Genomic DNA, 26,273 nt, shown 5'->3' on the forward strand with positions numbered 1-26,273 from the left:
TGAAACAATAAAGTCTTTTGCTTTATTCTGGTTCCTGGAAGCTCCAATGTGAATCTGAAAAAAGATGTAACAGAGGCAGCAGCCCCGGGCTGGGGGCAGGGAGCAGTCCCTGCTCCTTTGCCCTGGGAGCCAAGAGGGCAGTGAGGACAGGGCTTAGCTAGAGGCCGGGGTCGAAGTCAGGTCCCCTGAGACCCCTGGCCCTCGCCTGGGCCCGGAAGGTGGAGGAGGAGGAGGCTGAAGAGTCCGGTCCGTTCCTTAGTGACTGCAGCACAGAGGAGGGGGCCACGGGCTACTCCTCGCCTTTTTCAGGGGTACTGAGCTCCCTGGGCCACTTGGGAGCACCCAGGGGCTCAGCCTCAGGGCTCAGCCTGGGGTCCCCCAGGGGTCCCTCGCCCTCCAGGTCCAGCTCCTCAAAGGATGAGCCGCTGGCGCCCGACTCGCTGTAGCTGTGCTCACTGCGGGTGTCACTGTCGTCCCAGCTGCGGCTGCTCACCCCTGGGGACAGTGTGGCTGCCGATGTCTCCCGACTGCCAGGACCCACCTCCAGGCTCACAGAACTCGCATCGCTCAGCGTGTCAGCTCCTGGGCCAGGAAGAGGGAGCGCAGGTTAGCCAGAGAGAGGACAGAGCTCGCCCACCAGCCCAGCCACTCAGCCCACACTGTTCATGAATAATAAAGCCAGCCCGGCCCAGGAGGCTCATTCCAGCTGCCCTCTGTCCTCTGCCCTCTGCCCTGACCCGCTGCACTGACAGGGCAGAGGGAGCAAGGAGGAAGGGGGGAGGGCAGCCTGCTGCGCACGCCTCTCTCTACCCCGAATTAGCCTCAGCTCCCTGCATTCCCACAAAGCCTGCCCCCTCCCCAACAGTCCATTAAGGATCACTGGGCCCTGAGGTGAGGAGCTGAGGGTAGAACAAAGAGACCAAACTGATGCCCCCCTCCACCCCCATTTCAGGCTTGGGGAGAGGTATGTCCAAGGCCAGGGACTGAATGTTACCCAGAAGGCATGAGGACGGGAGACTGTGCCCCTCCCCCCATGGAGGGCCCCCAAGGAGCAGCCCCATGCGGGAAGTCAGCTGGCCCCTGCCTCTGGCCCCTGAGCCTGACCGGAGGAGGAGGCGGCGGTGGGCCGGAGAGCGATGGAGTCCTGAGGAATCCTCTCCTGGCTGTTTGAAGGAGGGTGCTGGGAGGAAGCACTTTGGGGCTCTCTTCTCCTATGCCCGGGTCACCCCAGGGAGGCCCTTACCTACCCCAACCACTGGGGGTTCCTGAGCCACAAAGCAGGAGGGGACCGCGAGAGCACTCTGCTGGCAGCCGGGAGCCCGAGACAGTGCTGCACAGGGCTGGGGGCCATCCCCGCAGCCTGCTCCTCCACCCCCATGCGCTCCAGGCAAGCAGCCCTTCATCTGCCCTAAGAGCAACCCCTCAATTCATCTCCCAGATCAGAGGCACTGACCACAGCTGGGGTGGCGAGGGGGGCAAGGCTCAGGCCCACCGTGTGCAGACCCGGACTGAGAGGAAGCTGACAGGCCCTCTCCTGCGTGAGAGGGAGGGGCGGCTGTCCAACATCACAGAAGGTGAGGGGGGAAGCGTCCCCAGATCCTGTCTCCATAGTGATGGAGCCCAGAGCCAGGCACAGCTGGGACTGCCTGGCATTTGGACTTGGCCTGGAACTCTGATTAAGCCTCAGCTGGAGCCCAGGGTGGGATGGGAATTTGGGGTCTGCCCTCCTTGTCCCCTTGGCCCCAGGAAAATGTCCTCTGGGCCCAGGGCAGAGGTGCAGTGAGCCCTGGAGGCACCAGGCTGCTGGCCCAGCGCGTTCTTCTTGCCGGGGCCCCAGTCATGCCTCTCTTGTACAGGCATTCAAGAGGGAGCCCAGGCCACGCCCTGATTTAGGGGTGGTCCCCTCTGACCTGGGTCAAGACTCCAGCTCCTCACTGCTCCTTAAATGATGATGAGCGCCCAGGGCTGCAGGCCTGAAAGGAGCTAACGAAGAGGCCCCATTAAATTCTCCTGTTCTTCCCACGCACTGGCTCTGTTGGGACCAGGGCATGGAAACCTCTCCTGCTCCTGGGCTGGGAGTGGTCAGGGAAGGAGCCCAGGGGAGCCTGGGATGTGGGGACGCTCCTGGCAAAGGAGCACAAGGCAAGGCGTCAACACCACCTCCCTCCCCAGGGCTGCTGGGGCAGAGACGAGGCTGCCACCTTCACCCCAGGCCCCTCTCCCCCGCTGCCCACAGCCAGCGCAAGGCGATCAAATACGCATCGCCTCCCTGGAGCTGAATAATACATCAATGTAATCACAGGCACAGGCAGCTAATCACCCCTCACCTCCCAGCCCAAGAGGGGCCCAGCAGGGAGGCAGGCGGGACAGGCCAAGCCTTGGGCGGCCAGGCTCCCAACATGCACTGCTATGCAAGTGGCTTGCACCTGGCGTCAGGGCAGACCCTGTCAGAGGGGAGCAGACCCCTGGGCCCCCACACCAGGGAGTGGGCGGGCAGGCTGGTGGGAGGACAGGCCCAGGCGCTAGGGGCGTGGGAGCGCTGGCTGTAGCCAGCTGTAGTGGGTGCCAAGCAGTTCCTGGCAGGTGGTGTTTGGGAGGGAGGTTGGGTAGGTGGGCCAAAAAAAGGGGGAGAGGCACCAGAGCGGGGTCAAAGGAAGGTCAAGGCACGGCCCCTTCCTGCCTGGGGACTGCCTGGGCCCGCTGACCTTGGGCCACATCCTGTGTTCACAGTAAGGGCACGGAGCGTCTGCCAGCACTACAGGAGGGTGGGAGTGCCCCAGGGAGGTAATTAAGCGGCAGATGAAGCTAACTGTGCTGGACGCAGCCCCTGGGGAGTGGACTGCCTCCCACACCCCCACCCCCAAAGCTCGGGCCTCCCCAGGTGACCTTGGCTGCTGAGGGACCGACAGAGGGCGTGTCCTAAAGGGTATGAAGAGGGACAGCCGCTCCTCCCGCCTGCACCCCTCCCACCGGGGCGGGACCTCCAGGCCCACACGGGGCTCCACATCCATGACCAAGGGTCAGAGCCCTGGGACCCTTGGGATGTCTCCCAGCAGGTCTCCTCACCCTTGGGGACAGTTCACGGTCATAGAGGTCATGGCAGGAGGGTGGGCTGAGGACCGGCACACATCCTCTGGCCTGCACCTGGGTCTGAGGGCTGGCTCTGCGGGAGGGGCCGGGTACCGAGCCCTGGGCCCCTCTGCACGCTTTCTGGCTGCTCCGCGGCAGGGAGCAAGCGGCCGGCTCTGGGCAGGGCCGGGGACTGGGGGCAGGAGAACACCTGTCCGCTCACCTTCCAGATCCAGTGCCAACCTTTTCCTGGTGAGCCCCCCAAGGCCCCCACTGGCGCCTTTCCTGAGCCCCTCAGCCCCTCCCACGCGCATCCAGCTGACCGTGAGCTGTTTCCAAGGGCACTCCTGTCGCACCAGAAGGGAACCAGGTAGAACCTTGTATCTGTGTTGCCAGGGGTAACATGTATGACTCTACACCTACATGGCCCCACGTGTCTGGGAACCGCCAATTCTGCCTGTGGGTCCCGGGTGGGCAGGTCTTCTTCCACCTCGGCCAAGCTTCACCTGGACACCCACAGGCAGCCCACGTGCCCAGAGTGAGGGCTCCAGGGAGGCCCACCTCGCTCCCCTGCCCTTGTACCTGTGCCATCCAGCTGGGCATCACTGGTCTCCGCAGGCCCCCGGCCTTTCCGCTCTGTCTCCTTCACCTCAGGCACATAGAAGTCTCCCTGCCGGGCCAGCGGGCACATGAAATAGATCTGGTCTTGCTGGTAGATCTCCAGCCGAGGGTGGGCACACAGCTTCCGCTCCTGCCAGAGAGGGACAGAAGAAGGAGTGAGCCTGGCACGGCCTCTTGTCCCTGAGTGGCTGCTCTGCCTCAGGACCCAATCTCCCCCAAGTTCCCAACCCCACACTCGGGGGCAGTGGTCCAAGGACCCAGGAGTCCTTGGGACAATACCCTGGACAAGTGCTCAGAGAGCCCAGGAGCCTGTCACTGTGAATCCTGAGTGCAGGGCTGGAACCAGAGGCCGTACCAGAAACCCTGGTCTTGCAGCCTCACGCCTCACGCCGCCACAAAGGGGCCCACGAACCATGGCCTGCGGCACCCAAGCCCAGCCAAGCCCTGACTTGCCAGACTGTCTCTCCCAGGACCCCCTGCCCTGACCTCCTCCCCACCCTGGACCATAGTGACTGACCCACAGAGACCAGGAGAGGCCAGTGCCCTGTCCTTACAGACATGTTACTGACAAATCCCGGACAGGGCTCCAGGCCAGCTGAGCCTAAGCCCCTCTTCCAGTCCCGTTGCCCTGCAAGTCCAGGTCCATGCCAGCCTGAGACTGTCAGCTGTGGTTGGCTCCCAGATCTTCCTGCTCCCGGGCTCAGAGTGTTACCCGAGGGGGAGGAGCCAGACCCTAGGCTGGAGGGGCAGGCAGGACAAGTAGATCTAACACTGGACATTACTCCAGCTCCCCAGTGGGACCCATGTTCTGAGACAGGCATTCCCCTCCCCTCTGCCTGGACCCAGGCCCCAGGCTCCCCGTCCGTCTGTCCCTCAGTGTGGGTGGAACGGGCACAGACAGATGCCCGAGTGCCCTGAGGCGGGAAACCAGGACAGGGCCAAGTGCATCTGCTCCTGAGCCCGCCCCTCCCTGCGATGGAGCACAGTCACCACTGAGATGACCGGAGGCTCTTGCCCTGCCACGCTCCCCACCAGCCTTCACAACATGGCTATTTATAGCGCCTGCCGGCTCTCACCACGAGCTCTGAAATGAGCCTTCCACTCAGCAGTAATGAGAGACCCGGCGGCCGGCGGGCAGAACCACTCTAGGACTCCACTTGTCCACCTGCTGGCCGAGCCCAGGCTGAGGAGCCCCCTCCAATTAAAGCACATGAAGGGGAGAGAGAGGGGGAGTGAGGCTGAAAGTGCCGGGAGGCCTGTGTCCTGTGTCCCCTGCTCAAACGCAGGACAGCCGAGCCCTGACTCCTCCAGGGTCAGTGAAGGAAAGTCATTATTTTTAATAGTTGGAGCCAATCTTTTCTGCCAACCTGGGTGCTCTCTGGGCCATCTCACGGGCCATGCCCCGAGCTCCTCCCACCTCTGAGTACACGGATGGCTGCCTCGCTTCTCCACCCGCCCACACACTTACTGCCCTGGCCCCCAGGAGGAGGCTGAGCAAGGGCACTTCAGGCAGCAGGAGCGACCAGGCTTTGGGACCCTTCCAATACCAGCCCTTGGGGGGCATCTGCCAAACCTGAGCCCCTCTCGGTGAAATGGGCCGTCACCAAGGCCAGGGTAGCTTCTGAAGAAGGTCCCGGTTCCTTCCTGGTAGCCAGAGGGAAGCAAAGGGAAAAGGGCCCCGGGACCCAATCAGGTCATGGCCTTCACCAGCAGCCCCATGCTCTGGGCATTCAAAGGGTCCACAGGGAAATGCCTTAGTGGCCATCAGTCACCTGGTGGCCCTTCTCTAAGGGGCTGTAGACACTGGCTTGTGGGGATGCCCCTGGAACCAGAGCCTGTGCTCACCCAGAAACTCCAAGGATAGTGGAGCCCTACCCCTGCCTACACTCGAGCCTACTTAGCGTCCCTTCAGGAAGTAACGGGGATGTTTAGAGGGAAGAGTGCTCTTCCTACCCTCCTTTCTAAGCTGGGCGCCAGGGTGGGCAGCGCCAGGCAGCCACCTTTGCCACCTGCTCTGCCAGCCCCCTCATTGGCAGGCAGGAGGCAGCTCTGTGGCTGCTCTGCGCATCTGCCTCCGCCAGAGAGCCGGGCTCTGAAGTTGCCTGGCTGTGGACAGCCCTGTTGCCATGGAAACGGCATCCTCCATCCTTGCCGTCGCCTTCATCTCAAAGCCATTGGGGAGAACAGGCGAACAAGGGAGACAGAGGAGGGAGAGAGAACTGTGGAGTGGCTACACAGCCCCTCCTTCCCTGCCAGCCCTGCCTCCTCACAGCACCCCGTGCAGGAAGCACCGCCTGCCCAAGCCTGCCCAGGCCTCTGGAGGGGCAGCCTCAGACCCAAGCCCAGCCACCACCTGGAGACCCCTGGCACTCCCTGTTGGCAGGAGGTGCGAAGCTCATTGAAACCTCATTGACAGCTCAGCCCCAAGTCATTTTAACACATGCTGGGCCTGTCAAAATTCAGACTCAGGGGCTTGAGGAAGGCAAAGGCACAAACTTCTAGCCCAGGCCCACAGGCAAGGGTCGGGCTTAGCAATGTCCCCGCAGCCTCTCTGTCCACTGAGCAGCAGTGAGTCCAGTGGTGGCTGGGGATGGAGGGTGCAGGACAGGACTAGCCACAGGCCCCGTCCCTAAGTGATCAGGCAGGGGACCGGGCCTTTCCCTCCCGGCCTCTGAGGGAAGAGGGGCCGCTCTCAGGTCCTCACTGCTCGGCAGGAGCTATGGCCCAGGCAGCATGTCCACGAGCTGGTGACTATAGGAAATCAGTGAAGGAAGGAAGGAAGGGCAGCTGCTCCCCCTCAGCCAGCCCCTGGGAGCCCTGGGAGAGCAGACTGCCAAGAGCCAAGGACAGGAGGTCAGGGCCACGCTGGCTGGTACTGCTGGGGAAGGGGCCTGAAGTCCTCCCGGCCCGGGCACCCCTGCCCACAGCCAGACAGCCAGAGGCTTGAGGACGTGTCACTGGGACATCTGATGAGGCTACCACCCAGGGCAACCCACTCCCACACACAGTCTCAAGGGGCCCGCGGGGCCCTCCACGGTGGGAGAGATGCAGGCTGGCAGGGTGCGTCCCAGCTGACAGAGAACAGCCAGCCAATCAGGCCCAGGCGCCAGCAGGAGCTCCTGGACACGATGCAGGCGCTCTGGTCCCTGAGACTCACCTCCAAGGTTCCCTCCCTCCTGGACTTCCCACAACAGAGACAAAGGGGTGCCTGGGACACGGGGGGGGGGGGGGGGAGGGGCGGGGGTGTTCCGGGAGACCTCACTTCCCACCCCCCACCCCTGCACTCACACGGGCTCCCTCACCAGGAGCGCTGGAGGACAAGGGAAGGAGCAGGGCACCCAGGCCACCACAGTGCCGCTGCCCAGCTGCCTTGGGGACACACCACAGGTCCTTGCCTCAGGAGGTGCTCACTGCCGAGTTGGGGGCAAGCGTTCAGCCCACGCAGCGTAGGGCTCCTGCAAAGGGGCTAACCTGGCATGCTGGCCAAGGTTTCCCACAGGCCCCACAGTGCCTCCCCTGAAGTTCTTACTGAATTAGGGGAGGGGGGGTGGAGGGGAGAGAGAACTACCTGAATTACCCTCATCTGATGGTGGACTTCAGCTAGGGTGGAGGGAGGGGAGGGTAGATGCCACCCCCAGGCAGCCTAGAAGCTAAGTCTGCTCAGAGCTAAGTGACCTCAGATCCCCCGAAGGACGAGACACTGGGTGCGGGCCCAGGACTGGGTCACACATCTACATGAGCTCTAGACCCAGGAGGGGATGAGGTCAGCTCCTTCCGCTCCAGACAACCACAGCCCCTTACCACCTGCCTCAGCGGGATGAGGGGCCCTGGCCCTCCCCGTTCAGCCTGAGCTGCCCAGTCCTACCTGTCCACCCACACCAGGCTGGGCAGCCACACAGCCAGCACACAGCTGTTGCATTGCACCTGAGGTGGTGGCATCTCCGCACTGGGTGAAGTGAGGCATGCTCATTTTTAATTACAGACACCGACGTGCACACGCCTGCACGCTGCGGTCCCTGCAAGTGGGGGCTCCGGCCCTGGAGGCCCCTTAGGCAGCTGGTCTGTATCGCACATGCAAAGTGATGCAAAGCAAGGGGGGAGGCGTAGCAGGGCTGCTGCTGGAATGTGGCACGTTGTTATTATTCTGCCGGGGAACTTCTGTCAACATCCCCCTCCCTGACGCCCTCTCCTCCCCACCGGGCCTCCCAGCAGCCTCTGACCAAGAACCTCAGCCTGTATGTGGGGCCGGCCATGGCAGCAGGGAGAACGTGAGAAGCGCTGGTGAGCTCCCTCCCCTCTGCAGCAGGAGGGCCCAAGGCTCTGAAAATGACAAGCAAAGGAGACAGGAGTGCTACCGGCTGCCAGGGAGGGCAGAGAGAGGGCAGGAAGGAGTTGAGACTAGACGGTAGCAGGAGCCTGAGCCTTGGCCTAGCTCCTGACAGATGGGTGGCTTCTCTCTGGATCAATCCCCCAACTGCAAGATAAAGAGATCGAAACAGAGGATCTCAAAAGAAATGAGGAGTTGGGAAAGATGAATAAAATACCATCACTTACAGATAAGGCAACTGTATACTTGAAAACCCCCAGAAGAATCAATGGAGACACTACCACAAACATCAAGGCCACTAAATTAACAAAAGCACAGCGCCTTTCCTGGGCATTAGCCAGACGGAAAATATAATGGAAGAAAGAGCTGAAGGCTCTTGGGACGGGCTAGCCCCCGGTGACCTAGAGCCTGGGAAGACTGAGAAAGGGGAGCGTGAGGGAGTGGGGCGCTCGCTGTGCCTATTGCTGCCACTGCCTGAGACTTTTCATTTTCACCTCAGAGCCTGCAGCGTGCCATGCAATTTACACCTCTGCTCATATTCCTGCACCCGGGGACATGAGGAGGGCCTCAGGGGCGACAGAGACCAGGGTGGGCTGGGGCACTGAGGAGCAGGGAAGGGTGATTTACTGAGTAGGCGCAGGGGACTCCAGCCCTTAAGCACCCCAGAGCCTGGGTGGCTGGGAAGCCATCCCCAGGCCCCGCATCTCAGCCCTGCTCTGGCTTCCCTGGGCCTGTGTGGAGGAGGACCAGAGGGCCGGGGAACATGTCAGGGAGAGCCCCATAGGGAGATGGGGGCGCAGTCCTGGGACCCCACCAGTCTCCCTTCCAAAGGTGCGAGGAGAGCCAGGGCAGGCCCACAGCCCCCCAGAACAGCTGACAGCTGCTCGGGGCGGGTCTGTGCAGTCAAGGACCTGGGCCCGCCCCGCCCAGACAAGCCCACGGAACGCTGCTGACTGATTACCCAGCAGCAGGAAGGCTGCTCGGTGCAGATGGGCAGATGGAGCCGTGAAGCCAAGCACCTGGGAGCCAGAGGAGCCAGAAAGTGCCAGAGAGCAAGGACAGGTGGGTGAGTGGGATGGAGAGGAGGGGAGGCATGGAGGGGGAGGACGGGCAGTGGGGAGGAGGCGGCCCTGAAGTCTCATCTCAGGTGGCACCTCTGACCACTGGCCCCTCGGGAGCCCTCGCCTGGAGGCCCTCCTGACCCTCAGCAGACAGCGGGCTCTCCTGACCCGAGGGCTCTCTGAAGGGCAGAGCTGCTGGGCTCTCGAGGGCCAGCCCAGCCTCCCCCCGGAATCCCGAGCCTTCTGGAGCCGAGCAGGCTTTTTCCTAAGGCCATCTGCCGGGAGAGGCTGCCTGGGATTGGACTGCCCAGCCCACAGCACACCCAGACGCGCCTCAGCCCCCAGGGTCCTGCAGGGCTGCCAAGCGCACACATCCGAGCTGGTATTTTGAGAGTGGTAGCTCCCACGCCCGCCCCAGCAAAGGCTGGCTTTGTGCTTTCTGTCCTGGGGTAGGGGAGGGGAGAGGGGGAAGCCAGAGAGGCTGGGGAGCAAGCTCCAGGCCTAGGCTGACAGAGCGGAGAGGCCTGGCCTCCTGTGGGTCCCCCCACATCTTAACATCCAGGGACGGGGCAGGGGGTCTCCCCCTGGTGTGGGGGTGTCTGGGAGTAGAGAATCTGCTCCTCTCAGCTAACTTCTTACCCTCGTTCAGAGCGCGGCTGTGGCCTCTGGCTCCTCCTTCCCACCTTCCCTGTCAAGTCCTGTTCCTGAGGCTCATCTGCTCAGACGCCCAGGCGCCACCCAGCCTCACCTCCTGGGCCCAGACCCTTGCTCCTCCCGACTCAAGCCACAGCGGGTACACAAGCCATCCCATGTCAGCGCCTCTGCCCACCTGCCTTCCAGCTGGAGAACACTACCTGTCCTTCAAGGCTCAGCCCCAATGCCACCCCCACCCCCAAGGCTGCTTTGCTGTTCCCTGGAAGCCACCTGCCCTTCCCCATCCACTCCTGCGAGGCAGGGCTAAGCCTGTGGCTGGGGGCTCTGGGGAGAAAGAGTTGGGGCTCGTCACTCGGACCCAGGTCCTGGCGCTGCTGAGTGCCCTCCTCTCTGGGCTGGCCAGGCCGATTCGCAGGTGGCAGCACTGGCAGGGGAGCTGGCCCTGGAGCTGCAGTGAGGAAGCCTGGGAACAGAGCTGCCTCCGCCTCCCTCAGGATGGGACGCGAGGCCCACAAGGCACCTGCAGCAGCCGCTCTGGGCCGTGTCCGCTGCCACGCCTCCCTTTGTGGTGCCTGCCCTTTGCTCCTGGCTCCCACCGCCTCCCAGACCACGGGCCAGAACCCCGTGGGGAGCAGCACGGCCCTGGCAGTGGGCATCCAGGTGAGGAAGCCCCAACGGGAGTAAGCTTTGGGGTCACCTCTCTCCACGTCTGCCACCTTTGCTGAGCTAATGTGGAAGGGCTCCACGTTTTATTTTGAATAAGGGAAGCCCTCTTGACACCCCGGTGCAGTCACTTACCCTCCAAACAGAAGCTCCCAAGGTCATCTGGCCTGAATACCCAGGGGCAGAGCTACTCCCTGCTCCCGGGTCCAGCCGAGGGGCACCTCAGCACAGCCTCTAGGCTCCCCAGAGCAGGCTGGGAACTGTGGTCTGGGGTCCCTGTCCACTTTCAAGCCGTGGCAGGACAGCCCATCGACCCAGCTGTCCCTCTTTTGTTACTCATTTAACAGCAGTTACTGAGCATCTTGCTGGGTGCATGCTAAACTAGGACGAGGCATATAAAGAGCTGAGCAAAGTTGGTAGCAGGTTGGAGGTGTTGGGTAAGTGGCTTATTGCTCAACTGAAAACCTAATATGCAAATGAGGTCTGTCGGCCAGCTTACTGCACTCTCCAGTTCCTCTCCAATTCTACAGAGAAAGAGCCAGTGTCTGACCTCCAGGGCCTGTCGACTTCCCCGGCCAACCAGCCTCCCCTCGTACAATGCCCTGAGCCAGGCCCAGAGCTCAGGGACCTCTCCCCCACACTCCCACACGGGTCCAGGCCGCTCGTCCAGTCTGCTCCATGTGCCTGACCTTCTTGTGAAGACGGTTCCACCTGCGGTGAACCTGGGGGCCTTTTCCAGTGTCTGGGCTGACACCTGGGCCGCATTTCCTCTGTGGCCTTGCAATTTCAAGGAGGCCCAGCCCCTCTTACAGCTAACAGATCCCCTCCCACGGTCAGGGCGTGCTCTCCCCGCCCTGGAGGGCACCTCCCTGCCCTCAGTGGATGAGCAGCCTGACGAAGCGGGCATCTCCCACAGGCTGGCAGTCACGCTGCACACAGCGCTCACGAGGCCCGTGGTTTCCACGAGTAAAGCTTAGCCGGGCTGCCGGGCTACCGGGCTGCCGGGCAGGGGAAGGTGGCTGGAGAGCCAGGGCTGTCACACGGACCACAAAGCTGCGATCCAGCCATTCTCCCAGAACCCCCGAGACCTGACGAATGATTCTCTCTGGGCTCCTCACAGTGACCCCCAGGGCCCTCGCTGTCCCACGGGACCAGTCCTGCCCCAGGCTCGCCCCCCGGAACAGCCAGGGCTTCTGAGACCTTCCCCGCCACCCTGCCTCCCCCTGCAACAGAAGCTCCTGCCATTCCACATGAAGCACCTCCACGACCCAGCTTTAGATCCAGAGAGAAGTCAGAGGCGGAGAACAAGAAGGCCGAGGGAGGCACACACGCGCGCGCTCTCTCTCTCTCTCTCTCTCTCTCTCTCTCTCTCTCTCTCTCTCACACACACACACACACACACACACACACTCGTGCGCACACGCTTAAAGGCAGCCAGCTGTCAGGGTTGAGAGTCAGAAGAGCCAGAGACTCATTAGCAGCCTCCTTTCCCTGGTCCCAGAGCAGCGGGATGCGGGCAGGCGTGGGAGGGAGCCTTCTATTCTCTTCTATCTCCGGGGCCGAGAGACACAGGACCACCCCGTCCACTGCGGGCTGAGACCAAAAGCAGAGCCAGCCCCTTCCTCACCTGTCACCTGGCTGTGTCCCCAAGACACCACGCCAGGCCTCCAGAACCCAGCACAGCACCTGGGCCACACCTCCCTGTGGGCAGCCTGGCATCTCTCCCAGCTGGCAGCCAGACCCAGATGCCTCAGACATCACTGGAGAAGCCTCCTGCTCCCCCTCTCCCCCGGCCTCCCCGTCCCAGGCAGGAAAGAGGATGGTACTGCCCGCCCCCCTGCTCCAGCCCCACTCCAGGAGAACCAAACCCAGAGCACAGCTGACAGGCTCCCACAGGGGGAAGAGGGGGCGGCATCGGAGGAGGGAGGAAGAAGAGCTTTCATCAAAGAGGTGACGTCAAAACCAGGCAACCTGTGAAGCTGTCAGGGGCCGGGAAATTTGGACAAAAGCGTCTAAAAATAAACCCCAAACCAGGAAAAGGCTTTGGTGGCAGAGTTGCTCGCCACCACGCCACATGCCACGCAGCCTGTTATGAGCTCTGGACCCAGAAAGCCTCTTCCCAGAGGTGGGCTGCAGGTGGCCCTTGAGGTGGAGGATGACACCGACAGAACTGGAGGCCTGGTGAGACCCACCCAGGAGACATGCTAGGCCAGTGATGGCGAACCTTTTGAGCTCGGCGTGTCAGCATTTTGAAAAACCCTAACTTAACTCTGGTGCCGTGTCACATATAGAAGTTTTTGACCTTTGCAACCATAGTAAAACAAAGATTTGTATTTTTGATACTTATTTTATATATTTAAATGCCATTTACCAAAGAAAAATCAACCAAAAAAATGAGTTCGCGTGTCACCTCTGACTTTGCCATGACTGTGCTAGGGCCTTGGGCACTGATGTCTCCCTTTCTGCCCTCCCCACCAGCCAGGCCCCCAGCTCCTGCCTCACCCTGACCCTCAACCTCCAGCCCACTCCACCAGGCAAGCCCATCCTCCCCAGCCTCTCGGCTGCCAGCCCAGCTCCCAAAGGAAACCTGTGTGCTGCCTCCTGCCACACAGCCCTCCTGCTGCTCCTTTCTTGACCACCAAGGCCATGGCTGGTCGACCAGGCTCCATTCCCAGACTGCCCCCTTGGCCCGGCGACCAGACCCCATTCCCACAAGGTCTTGGGCATCGAGAAGAGATGCCAGCAGCCTCTGCCCATCTTCCCGTTCCACAGGCACCCGCCTCACAGGACCCCAGGGTGCTGCCCTCCCAGCACTCCCTTCCCTCTCAGCTGCCAAGTCCCCCCTGGCTGCACCCACCGCCCCCGACACACACGCCAGGCCTGTCTCACCTTGATGTAGGCATCCAGGGCAGGATGGACGCGGCGGGTGGCCAGCCAGATGGACAGGGCGGTGGTGTAGGGGAAGGTGGCTGTCACCACATGGCTGGGTGCCGGGAAGGAGAACACCTTGAAGCCAAATTTCTGGTAGAGCTGGATGAGCTCGGAGGAGGGTGACTCCTCGCCTTCACTCAGGATGCTGCCCACTGCACAGCGGCACTTCTCGGGGGGCACCTGGGGAGGGAGAGCAGGGGTGTCTGTGTTGAGCAAAGGAAGGAGGTCCTCAGGCCTGGGTTCTGTGCCAGCTCAGGCCTGGCGGAACCACCAGCTCCAAGAGGCCATGCAGCCCCCGGCACCAGGACAAAGGGCACTGCTTTCCTGCTGGGACCCGTTCATGGCCCCGGCCGGTGGCATCCGCTTCAGTCACTGACCACCCCTTCAGTCATTCCTCCAGAAGCACGCCAGGCCCTGTGCTGGCTGTAGGGGGCGGCAGGCAGCAAGAGCGCGTGGAACTGTGGGTCGCTGATGAGACTGTGGGAGAGCTTGTGCCCGTTCCCGCAGGCCTCCAGGCCTCCTCTCAGCCCACGCCCCATGGAAGGCCCTGCCCCTTCCCGGCCAGGCCAGAGATGGCTGGCCCCCCCCAAGTCTCTCTGGGCGCCCAGGACCACCATTCCACTCTGCTCCCCTCCTGCCTCCCACCAACCCCAGCCAGGTGGGTGCCCGTGTGAGTCCCTGACGCTTCCCAGGCCTGACTCCAGGCCTGCAAGGCCCAGCACTGGCTTCTCCTCCTGCCACTTGTCTGTACCAGCCCTCGGGCCGAGCCCCCAGAGGTATATACGTTTCTGAATCAAAGAGACTAACCACAGACTGCGTGCTCTCAATCCGGGTTTTCCTTGGTCCCCGGATGCACAGGGCCCACTGACCCCTAAATTTAAACTCCACCTCTACTTGCTCCTCTCCCCAGCCCACCTCCTCAGCACCGTGAAGTCCCTGTCACCTGTTCTCGCCTCTGCCCTCCTTCTGGCCTTTGCAAGCTCTGTCAACAAGCCCCTGGGGTCCCTCAGCTCTGCTCTGCCTTTCTGCTCTGGCCACCCCAGCCTGCCCTTGGCGGCTCACTTTGCCTGGCACTTGGGCACCGACTCCAGGCTCTCACCTCTATGCAGTCCCTGGGGGTCACTCCAGCTCCCTGTGGCTCTGGTCCCTTGCTGCCACTTGAATCCCAGGGCATTAGGCCTGGCTCAGGGCTTTAGTGGCAGGAAACATGGTACAGTGGTCAGGACCACATCTCTGGAAAGAGGTAGGCCTGGGCGTGAGTCCTGAGTCGTGTGATTCCAGACAAGTTCCTTGGTTTCCTGGAGCCCACTCCCTTGATCTCAACGCACAGAACTGTCCTATTAAACCAGGGGTCCACAAACTGCATGCGGCCCGCCGAAAACATTTATCCGGCCTGCCGGGTGTTTCTGCCGCCGCTGCTTAGCAGCCGATGCGTCCCAGCCCGCAGTGCGCATGTGTGGAACGTCTGAGGGACAGTGAACTGGCCCCGTTTAAAAAGTTTGAGGACCTCTGTATTAAACACTTTGCATGAGGCCCTAGGCTGGGCCAGCGCTCAGCAGATGCGCCATAACTGCTGTCGGTATTAGCAGCTAGGACACAGGCCAAGTAAGTGACCCTTGGCCTAGAATGCCCACCCACCCAACCTCTGAGCCCGTACCCCCCCCCCAGGTCCACACGCCCCTCAAGGCGCCTTGGGTGGCCCAGCGGCACCCGCCCCCCACAGCCAGCCCCCACGCCAGCACTTTGCTGTAAACTCCTCCTCACATCAAGTCTGGGCCCGAGGCTCCTCCTACCCCGCCAGGCAGGGTGCCGGAGATCCCTGTAGTTCCAACTCTTGTCTCTAGATGGTGCCACGGCCCCACTTCACACCCTAAGACGAGGCAGGCCGGAAAGACTGGAGGTTCAGCAGGGTCAGTGCCTGCTGCAAAGCCCACCTTCCCATTCCTGACCCTAGCAGCCTAGCGGGACAAAAGAAAGATCCAATGTAAGTTACATGGACATTTGGACAGGAGGTCACTTCATCTCGCACAACCCCTGGCCCGCCTGGGTTTGGGACCGAGGGTCTTTCCTGGGGTCACTTCAGCAGCTCAACATCCTCCTCGGTCCCCAAAAGGCACCAGAACGCTCACGGTTTCCCATTCCCCTCCAGGATGAAACCCAGGCCCAGCATGCAAGGCCACCTCAGTGGCCCACACAACATGCCCAGAATTGCCCGCACACTCACTGGCACCATTTCTGCATCCCGAGGTGCCCTCAGGGCCCAGAACCCAGTTGGGCAGGTGCCCACTGCATGTCTGAGTAGCAGGAGGGACAAACCCAGGCTCTGGCCCAGCTCACCTGCCAGCCTCCTCTCGCACCCACGCCCGCACAGGCCCACAGCCCTAGCATTTGCAACTCCCCAAACATGCCGTGCCCTCCCGTGCTTCCCGCCTCTGCGTAAGCCACTTCCTCTGCCTGGAATGTGCTTCCTCGTCCTACTCCAGAGTCCCTTCTCCTGAGAAACTGCTGTTCACCCTTTAGCTCAACTCTCCTCCTCAAAGCCCTTCCATTGCTCCCGCCCAGCAGTCCCTCCTCTGATCCCAGAGGCCTGTGAGGGCCCCAGCTGGTGTGGCTCAGTGGATGGAGCATCGGCCTGCGGACTGAAGGGTCCCAGGTTCAATTCTGGTCAAGGGCACATGCCCAGGTTGCGGGCTCGATCCCCAGTAGGGGGTGTGCAGGAGGCAGCTAATCAATGATTCTCTCTCATCATTGATGTCTCTTCTCTCCCTCTCTCTTCATCTCTGAAATCAATAAAAATATTTCTTCAAAAAAGAAAAGAAAAAGGAGGAACTCCGCTCACAGGTCAGTAAAGCAGCTGGTAAGGAGACGAGGCTCCCGAAATCCTGGAGGCGTCTGGGGCACAGGTGCTTCCTTCCTGCCTGAGCATCCCCTCAATTCCACCAGTGAGGACACTTGCTGCCCCTCCCCTGCCCTGGCCAGTGACTCAGATGCTATTCAGCAAGCTCACCTCCTGCTAAGGAGCCCCAGACTGAGCTGGGTCTGGGAGGAAGCTGAACCGGCACCAGCAAGGAGGTGAGACAGGCCCTAAGACAAGCTGGGAAGTGGCAGGGCTGGTCTTAGAGCAGGGGGGCTCCCTGGGCTCCCAGGCAAGCCAGGCCCGCCTCCAGGGGTATGGCCACTGAGGTGGTAAAGAGCTCAGAAGGTGGGAATGTCCTGATGGAGAGAAACCCCACCCACCTGAGGGAGCCTAGGCTTGCCGATTCCACCTGTCTGCTCCCTTCCTCCCCATCCCAGTCATTTCTCTGGGTACCTGTGCCCAGAAGAAGAGCTGGGCCACAACCAGCACCAGCAAGGAGCACACCAGGGAGAGGGATACAGGGTAGTGGGACCCAGCACTTTGGGTGAAGGCAGGCCCATTTGGAATCTGCCCTGAAAGCAAGACTAGCAGAGGCTCTCCTCTGGGCTGTGAGGCCCCCTGAGTCCTAGTATGTGAGATGGGGCAAGGGGGTCCTGCCTGAAACCTAAAGCTTCCGGGTCCCAGCTGGCCCCACTGCCCCTTCTGGAGAGGTCTCACAGGGCCCTGAGAGGCGAGAGTGAAGAGAGGCTCCCGAGAGACCTTACTGTGCTGGAAACTGGACAAGATCGATTATCTTCCAAGAACCAGGAAGGAAAATGATGTCCTCTGGCTCAGCCAAACCCAGGCCCTGGGTTCAACAGAATGGCCAGGCCCAGGCCCACACCTGCATAACCTCACTGTCTGCCATTCGCAGGCCCAGAGTGCTGCCTGACTCCTCCCTGGCTAGCTGACCCGGCCCAGAGCTGCCCCAGGTAGGAAGAGCAGGAGCAGGCCCCTTCATTTGCCCGGGTGCCCCCAGCGGAACAGAGCAGCCGCACCTGCCCATGGCTGGAGGCTGAACAGTGGACTCACTTACCCTCCTGAGTCCTACAGGCCAACACACCAAGCCCCGCAGGCCCCACCTCCCTGGGCACTAGTCAGGAAGGACCTGGGCAATGCCAACCCCAGGTCAGAGGTCAGCCTGTGCTTCAGGCTGAGGGGAGCAGAGTCAGCAGGATGCCCATCTCCAGAGTGGGATCCAGGTGCATTCTGGGAACTCCCACCTAGAAGTCTTCCAGGGCATTGTTCACCCGCAAGCACAATCCTAATACCAGGTGTACCTGGCAAGGTGCTCACCGCCCGCCCAGTTGCTGTCTTCCACGCATCAGCTCCTTATCTAAACAGCACTGTGCTGCCCTAGCCGGCTTGGCTCAGTGGATAGAGCGTCAGCCTGCGGACTGAAGGGTCCCAGGTTCGATTCTAGCCAAGGGCACATGCCTGGGTTGCAGGCTCGATCCCCAGGAGGAGGTATGCAGGAGGCAGCCGATCAATGATCCTCTCTCATCATTGATGTTTCTATCTCTCTCTCCTTCTCTCTTCCACTCTGGAATCAATAAAGAAATACATTTAAAAAATAAATAAATACACAGCACTGTGCAGTGGACACTGTTACCAATGCTGTTTCTGAGACCCAGAGAGCAAAGCTATTCAGCAGAGGTCACACAGCCAGGCAGCGATGGAGTCAGGATTCGAACTCAGGCAGACCAGCTCCAGGCCTGTGCTAACAAGCCACAGCCACTGAGAAGCCTGAGGAATAGGCCCAGGCTAGGGATGGCTTCGCCTTGCGCTGCGCCTCCTCACATGCCCAGGCGGCCTGCAGAGGGCAAGGCCAGAGGGAAGTACAAAGTCCAGAGGCACAGGCCCTCAGAGGCAGGGGCGGGTTCCAGGAGTGCTAGGCACCTACGAGGGCTGCGGACAGGCCTTGTCCTTCTTATTTAGCCCCTAGAAACAGCCACCCTGAGGCAGGGCTTCTCAGAGACCCAGAGGCTCGCCCAGCACAGCTGGCAGAGGGGAAGCCTTGATTCAGACCCAAGAGGACAAGCCCCAAGTCCGCGCCTGCTGTCCCTCGCCTCTCCCCCTTCCAAAGGCAGCTCTGCCGCCCTCCCAGGGCTGCCCACATCGTTAACCAGCAGTGGAGCAAAGGCCTGAATCCATCTGAAGAAAATCATCACAGGGTACCTGGTAGGGCATGGCCTGAGACCTCAGGAAACGCCAGCCCAACCCACATTCCCACTACCCGTGGTGAGGGGTCAAACCTGGGAAATCCCACTCCCTCACACCTTTCCAGGCTCCCTGTGACCTTGGTGCCCCCTCCTCCCTCCACCCCCCACTCCCCACCTCCCACGCAGCTCTGCCAGCCTCAGCCCCTGCAGACCCGGAGACCAGGCTGACCCTCAGTGGCCCGGGGAGAAGGACCTTCAGTGGCAGTCTAGCTACTAAAGGCAGAACCCAAGCGCAACCAGTTCCCCAACCCACTCCATGCCTGGGGCAAGGGCAAGCACCCCTCCCAGGCCTTGGCCAGGTACTGAACCAGCCGCCCCACCTGCCTCAGCCAGGCTCCCCCAAGGGCAGCGGGCAGGTTGCTTAAACCCCAAACATAGCAGTGAAGGTGACAGCAGCAAAGGGTGGGGCAGGAGGCGGACTGGACGGCCAGGCTGGCAGACAGGACAGACCCATGGCCACAGTGACAGCAGCCCAGCCACTAGGGCCTGTCCACGGGTCAGAGATGGGCAGGATCAAGTGAGGTTCTCGAAGGCCTCCCAGCTCCATCCCCCTCCCCTACACCAAGGCTCCCCAGAAAGGAGAGGGCCATCTAGGAGACTGCCAGGGGCTGCCCACTTCTTGCCAGTGCTCCCTCTTTCCTCCCCCAACCTCCACCAAGACCCTCAGGGATGGAGAACAGAATATCCTTCCTCCTGCCCATAAGAACCACTGGCTCAGTCCTTGCAGCTCCTCCCACCTGGAACTCCAGGATACAGGCTGACTGATATGCACACATTAACCAACCTACCTACCTACCTACCTGCCGATCTCTAGGATACATATGCTCCAGCAGCCTCTGATATGAATGTGTCCGCAGCAATCGCCATGATCTTGCCTTGACGGTGCCCTTTCCTGTTACTTCCTGGGCCTATAGCCAGACCAGGTGAGGCCTGTCTGGGAACCAGCCTCCCCGTGGCCAGCTGAGGCCTGGAAGGGGCGTGGCTAGGGAGCTGTCAGTGGCTTAGGGGGTGGGCAGCTGTCAGGGCTCAGTCAGGTGGCCGCCTCTCAGCGGGTCACTCACTGCCCGACTGACTGTCAGAGCCTGAAATAGTCTCCCTTCCTCCCCACGTTCACAGAGACACGGGTCTGGCTCCCGCTGGGCTGAGCTGGGGAGGGAGAAAGAGGGGATGGGACACTCACACAGCTCAGCTGACAGCCCGTCCCTTCCTTCCCTGAACCACAACATGCAGGGCCCAGCGCTGGCCACTGCTGGGGGCGGGGGCGGGGGGCGGGCAGCCTGGGAGCAGAAAGCTTGGATTCCTAGGCTCCCTTAGGACCGGATGGGGCCTCTCGTCCAGGCTCCCCTGACACCCTCCACTGAGAGGGTTTGAGGGCGGGGCTCCTTGGTCCCCATAGTGCCCAGTGCCCAGCAGAGTGGCAAAATATTTGTTGGTTAGAAGCAAAAAAGTATGAGTGACCTGAGTAAGAGAGGTGCCTCAACTCCTGCCACCTCCTCTGCAGTCTCCTCTGTGGTCTCAGGTCCCACAGACAGCCATGAACTCCTAGAGGTCCAGGGTTCCCCGAAGCTTCTGGGATCTCTGCCAGCTCCCCGAGTAGGTGAGGGCTAAGTGTCAGGATGTGACCCAACTCCGAATGGGGATGCAGGTACCCTAGAGTGACCCAGGCCTGGGGGGGACAGGACCAGAGGGGCCACTCTGGCCTATACGGTCATCCTCTGGCCTGGTCACCAGGACTCGGCCTAAGCGCTCAGCACACCTCAGTAGCATGAGTGTCTTTTCCACCCTTTTTTATTGTTGCTGTGAAATATCTGTTGAGGGCCAGGTGCTGGGGTGAATGCCTCACCTATGCCACTCAATTTATCCCTTGCCAGCCTACCTATGAAGGCAGGTATTTTAACACTCCTCTGCAGATGAGGAAGTGGAGACTCAGAGAGGTTATGAAAAGCCCAAGATCACACAGCAGGACGGTGGTGAAGAGACGGAACCAGAATCCTGAAATGCGGGCCTCGAGGCTATCTACCCAGGCAATATTCCCAGGCCATGGTCCCCAAACTGGCACCCAAGTCAGGCTGCACCCACTAACCCCAGTGGCCCACAGGGTCTACCACGCTTCCAGGAAGCTGTATGGTGGGCTGTGTGGTGGAAGCAGTGGCTGGGTCAGGAGGCTCAGTGGAGAGTGCCACGTGCCAGGGTTCCTCTATCTCACTTTTCCCTGGACCAGCCCCAGCACAGACCCCAGGGAACCTGCTGCCTCAGCCACTCCCCGTCCTGGAATGAGCCCCACTGACCCGAGGCAAAGTGCTGCTTTGGGAACAGGTGGGAAGCCACAGGACGCCCCCCCCCCCAGGCCTTACAGAGGCCGATGGGCCAGGGTGGAAGGGGCAGGGACTTACACAAGAGACCGCTGCAGGCTGGGGTCGGGCACGCTGCCCAGGAGCTTTCCACGGGCCTGCCCCGTCTCACTTGGGTCCCAGTGCTTTCGACTCCCACTTACTGCCATCACCCAGCTGTGTGACCTCAAACCTTAATGTCTACTCGCCCCTCACCAGAGCCCAGCCCAGTATCCTCCATGGCCTCTCTGCCTCATCTCCTTCCTTCCTCCACCTGCCACCCAGTAGCTTCCTAAATCGCAGGTGGCAAACTGTGCTGCACCTTTCCTGCCTCCCACTGCCTGGCCCATAAACCCTTCTGCCTCTTTCTCCACTCCCCGGCTGGGTCCTGCCACCCTTCCCGGTCACCTATGTCTGCAGGCCCTGGCTGCTGCGGTTCCCTTAGCCACGAGGCCCTTCCTGGCAGAGCAAAATCCCACTCGGGCAGAAGGCCCAGCTGAAAGCTAGCACCTCTCTGAGCCTCCCTGGCAGACGTGAGGCACCCTCCTCCAAACCCACAGCTCTAAGTTCTGTGGGCACGGAGCACAGTGTCTTGTTGGAGATTCATTTGTGTGAACCTGACTCGCCAACCGCATGAAGCTTCCTGAGGGCGGGGCCCCATCTGCTCATCTCCAGGGTGCGGGTGTAGAGCAGAAGCAGGCACAGAGAGAGCCAAGCACACCCTTGTTTTGACTGAATGCCCCAGTGAGGCCTGGTCAGGAGACAATGGGTAGGCTGTGGGCCTTGCCCACGTGAGCTCTCCAGGCGAGGAAACCAGAGCCGGGGATTCCAAATGCCTGGTTTGCCGAGGCTCAGAGCTGGAGGCTGAAGAGCCCTTCGCAGGGGTGCCAGCCCATGCAGCTGTGGCACCGCCCCTGCATTGCAGGAGGCCACATTGGTGAGCCCTGACTCACCGCAGGCTGTACGTACAGCTGGACGCCCACAGGGTGCCAGTGATGCCGGCTTAATCTCTGACCCCAGCATCTTAGACATTCTGGGCAGCTCACTTGGCTCCACTTGCCCCCAAGGCCCTCTCCAAACCAGGCAGCTTGACATTCAAAGCGATGCCTTATAAACAGGTCAGGGGTCGCCAGAAAGACGCGGGATGGGGGGTGGGATTCCAAGTCCCAGGCCCAGAGCCTACCCCCTCAGATCTTGAGAACCTGCCGCCACAGCAGGAGAGCTGAAAAAGGGAAGGCACAGAAATACCACAAAATGACCCCAAACTGAGGGCAGGATCTGAAAGGCCTGGCCTTACAGCACTGGCCGCACATGGGGGTGAAAGAAGGAGGGACAACAAGAGGAGGCGGCAGCGGATGAAAGCCTGGCTCGGGCCTCCTACTGGGATGTCCCCTGCCCTCCGAGGCCCACAGGTAGCCATGAGCCCGGGGGACGGGACCTGGGCAAGACGAGACCAGCACACACTCCTAGGAGGGAACAGAAGTCCAGGCTAAATCTGGAGGGAGCTTTGAGCTCAGAGAGGAGGGGTTTGCAAGGCCAACTCAAACATTTTCCCACCGCTTCCTTAGACACTTAAAATGCCCCTCCCCCAACAAGCCCTGCCCCATGCCCGTCCACGGGGCAGAAGTCCAGTCGGGGCCCAGAAGGCTCCTTACCATGTGTGGGTTGTCATAGTAGACGGCGATGGAGCGGAGCCTGGGGCAGACACTGCAGCTCTCCGTGAAAAGCCGCCCTGTCTCGCTGTAGGGCCCCACGTGGAACTTGTAGGCCACAGTGACATTGCGGAAGGGGGGTGAGCCGGCACTCACTGCTACCCCAGCCAGCAGCCCTGAGTACCTGGCGAAGGCCAGCAGAGTCAGCAGCAGCAGCAGAGTCAGGCCCCCAATGAGGCCCAGCAGTAGCAGGTCCGACATGGCTCTGTGCTCCCGACGCCGCACCCCAAGGCAGCTGCAAAGGAGACAGGAGAGAGAGGCTGGTAGCCTGCTCTGACCAGAGTGCCCACCTGCCCGCCAGCCTGTTCTGGGCCAACCCCTGCCCTGCCTTGGGTGCTCTGACCCAGGAGGAGGAGTGGCCAGAGGTGTTTACACATGGAGTGACCTAGAAGGGAGCTACAAAGGATGACTGAAGCCACAAGCCTCCTTATTTCTTAACCACAATCACTGAGGCTCTCGGGGCTGCTGTGCCTGTCAGCTGGCAGCCTTGGTCATACTGGGGAGACTGAGTCATAGAGAGCCCAAGAGTGAGTCAGCCAGGGACATGCTCCCAGCCCTGACCAGCCTCGTCTGAGATGGACCAGACCTCAGCCAGCCTGCCCTTCCCCCAGCTAAGCCAACTACCTGCCCAGCCTCCCCAAGCCTCATGGACCGCTGCCAGAGAGAGGACAAGCAAGTGCCAGGGGCCAAACACTTATTAACAAACAAGGAAACCACGAGGAACAAACGGGGGGGGGGGGGGGGGCAGGGATTTGCCACAGAAAGAGACTCTCCTAGGAAATTCTCCTCTGCTAAGCACATCTGGCCTGAGGAATCTTGCTATCCAGCAAGCTCACCCATCCAGAACCAGAGGACACCAGATCAAAACAACCAAAATTCAGGCTACGCTTCCCAGGCTTGAGCCACCAGTGCTTACAAGTTTCAGCCCACTTTTTCAGCTTAAAGATTAGAAACCGCCAGGAGGAGGAGGAGGAGGAGGAAAAGGCTGCTGGAAGTGGAGACACACAACAGGGAGAAGCAACAGTTACTCATCCCTGGCCTGAGCGGTTCATCCCATGGAAGAGGAGTGCTGGCCTGGCGGGGGAGGAGGGGAACCACACCTGGGGTCCCTGTCCCTTCCCACCCCAACATCTCCAAGTGTTTAGAATTTAATTTTTATGGTTCTGATCTCCCGTACCAGGTAGTTCATAGAAAGGCATCTTGGGAGGGTGTGTGTGGCCGCCTCTTTTTTCCTTTTTGTGTGTATGTCACTTATCTGACAATTCTCCCTCCTCCCCACTGGCCTTCCCCCATTCCTCCTATTCCTATAATACAAACAATAAAGACATTCATTTCACGGGGGGGGGTGGGGGGTGGGGTGGGAACACACAGGAAAAGCAAACTATCCAGGAACAGGCCCATGGGCGCCACAGAAGCTGGTGTGTGAGCCCTTCAAGGCAGACGGCCTAGCCCGCCCCCCCTGGGGGGGGGGAAGCATGTGACCCCAAATATTTAAAATTTAAAAGTTTTGGGCGCGCTGAACATCAACACTTGAACCCAATGGGAACCCTAGCTCTATGGAATAACTGGTTCCCTGTGGGTTCTGTCTGTCAAAACCTTTTGCTGAAATACTGTCTTTGGAGTCAACGTGCACACAGAACGTCGAAGCCCCTGGTGTCTTGATGCAGAGGTGTCTCCCACTGGGGTTCACACCCATGGGGTCCTGCCCCCACAGCCGCACCATCCTTTGGACGCAATTCCCTGTCCTGCTCAACTGGCCCCGGTCAGTTTTGCTCCTCCGTTTTCTTTGATGGTGCTGGTGATGATGATGGTGATGGATCGCCCACGAAGTACTTAACTAGATGCCAGGCATTGTCTACGTGTTAAAACGCGGCTGCTTCCTTAATCCTCGGAACAAGGCAGGGACGGCCTAGGACGTCAGTGGTTAGAGAGGAAGACACTTGCCCGAGGCCACACAGGTGCCAAACAGACCGGGACCACAATGCAGGCGGAGGGCGGGCGCCAGCAGCCTCATGCCTCCTTTCCCACTTTCCCTGTCCTCCCTGGTGACAGGCTTTCCAGAAAGGCCCACGCGTTTCACCCACACTGGGCATCTCGGAGGCCCAGGCTCTGGGCTGGGCGCTGTGTCCCCTCGCCCAGCTGCCTTGGGAGTGACCAGCCCCCTGTCCGACCTCCCCTCTGGGCTGCACGCTCCCTGTCCCCTCCAGGAACGTAGTTCGCACCTTTCTCTTCCTCTCGCGTCCTGAAGGCTCAGAAAAGGGGGGACACGAGCCTGAGGGCCCAGAGCTGCCATCAGCCCGGGAAGGGCAGGCGGGGGAGCAAGTGACCGAGGAGGGGGGGCGGGGGCGCGGCGGGGGGCTCACCGGGAAAGCCAGGCTCCCTTTCAGCGGCTCATGGCATTCAGCGCGGCTGGGACCCGGCGCTCCGTGCTGGGGGCAGAGAGGGGAGAGGCGCTGAGCCGGAAAGCCAAGCCCACGGGCGCCCCCAGCAGAACCGCGCCCCTCATCACAGGGCTGCGGCCTCGCCACCACGTCCCCTTCAGGAAATCGGAAGCCAGGCTCGGCCTCACCACGTCCACGGCCCCAGGGCCCCGCTCCGGCCCCGGAACAGCTCCTGCCGCGGACCCTGGGCAGGCTGGGGCCCGCCCGAGCCTCTGGGGGGGTCGCCTCCCCGGTGCTGGGGTGCCAGGCGGCGGTGCCGCGCGGGCTTCCTGGAGCCGCTCACGTGCGGCGCGCTGGCCCGTGAAGGGCCCCGTCGTGGGCGCGGCGGGCCGGGCTGCGAGGGCCTCGGGCTCCTGGCGCCCCCTCTGCCCCGCCCCTTTCTCCTCGGCCTCGACCGCAGGGGACCCCAGGCACCCCTGCAACTTCAGGGGCGCCGAAGTTGGCAGCCCAGGCGGCGGGCTCGGGGGACGGGGCGGAGTTAAAGTGCGGCTCCTGCCTCCGTCCCCCACCCACCCCTCCGCTCCGCTGCCTCGGGACGGGCCCGCACCGGAGCCGAGACCGGGGCGGCCGGGGGCGCAGGGCTGGCCCAAGGTCGCGTCCGGGCCCTCGGACCCGACCGGGACCAGTGGTCAGGGAGTCGAGGTGCAAAGAGCGGCCTGGGCCGCGGGGGTCACGGAGGGGGCCGCGCCCGGGCAGACGGAGGTCCCAGGACCCCGGCGCGCGGGAGGCGGCCCGGCGGGAACGCGCTCCCCCGGCCCGGCCTCACCTCAGCGGCCACCCGCCGCGGACGCCGACGCGCAGGCGGCTCCGGGTTCGGTCGCGGAGCCTGCGCGCGCCCGCCTCGCACGCTCGCTCCGCCCCCTCTCGCGGCGGGACGTGGCCGTGGTCGTGGGCGCGTGCGCGCGGGGCCCGGAGGGCGGTGGCCTGCCCCTCCGCGTCTCCACGGCAACGAGCGTGCGTCTGTCCTCGAGAGCTGTCAGGGGGCGGGGCGCCCGGCACCTTCCTGCCTCCCGCACCCGGCGGGGCTGGCGAGGGCACCAAGACGGCGCGGCCCCAGGCGCGAAGGGAAGGCTGCCCGGTGGGCCGCGATGGGGAGCCAGGCTGGGGTCCGGGAAGCCGAGGTTTCCGGCATTTTTGCCACTTTCTCTCACTGAGGTTTCCCGACAGACCTGGGACCAGAGCAAGGCAGGGCCACTGGCTCCTTAGAGCGGAGTAAACTGAGGCCCGATCTGAGCTCAAGGAAGAAGCTGGAGCCACCCTCCGACAGCACACATATCAGCTTCCTGCCTCCAACTCCACTGCACTCCACCCACCACCCAAAGCACAGGGGGACCTGTCCCCCAGCC

At 61.8% G+C, this 26,273-nt stretch overlaps 1 protein-coding gene across 2 annotated transcripts; it reads right to left on the bottom strand.

The window, feature by feature from the left end:
* On the bottom strand, positions 1–25,791 carry TEX264 (testis expressed 264, ER-phagy receptor). Of its 2 annotated transcripts, XM_081105516.1 has the most exons (6): positions 25,694–25,791; positions 24,850–24,915; positions 22,430–22,721; positions 13,285–13,506; positions 3,652–3,820; positions 1–582 (listed from the first exon to the last, which is right to left on the bottom strand). In XM_081105516.1, exons 3-6 carry the CDS (start codon positions 22,685–22,687, stop codon positions 290–292), a joined length of 942 nt encoding a protein of 313 aa, XP_080961642.1. In that variant the 5' UTR covers positions 22,688–22,721; positions 24,850–24,915; positions 25,694–25,791; the 3' UTR covers positions 1–289. The 2 variants fall into 2 exon arrangements, with proteins under 2 accessions (XP_080961642.1, XP_080961643.1); XM_081105517.1 differs by lacking the exon at positions 24,850–24,915 and having other exon boundaries at positions 25,694–25,772.
* Between the last annotated feature and the right edge of the window lie 482 nt (positions 25,792–26,273).

This window comes from Myotis nattereri, assembly GCF_964212035.1.
Source record: "Myotis nattereri genome assembly, chromosome: 14".
Taxonomy (NCBI): Eukaryota; Metazoa; Chordata; class Mammalia; order Chiroptera; family Vespertilionidae; genus Myotis; species Myotis nattereri.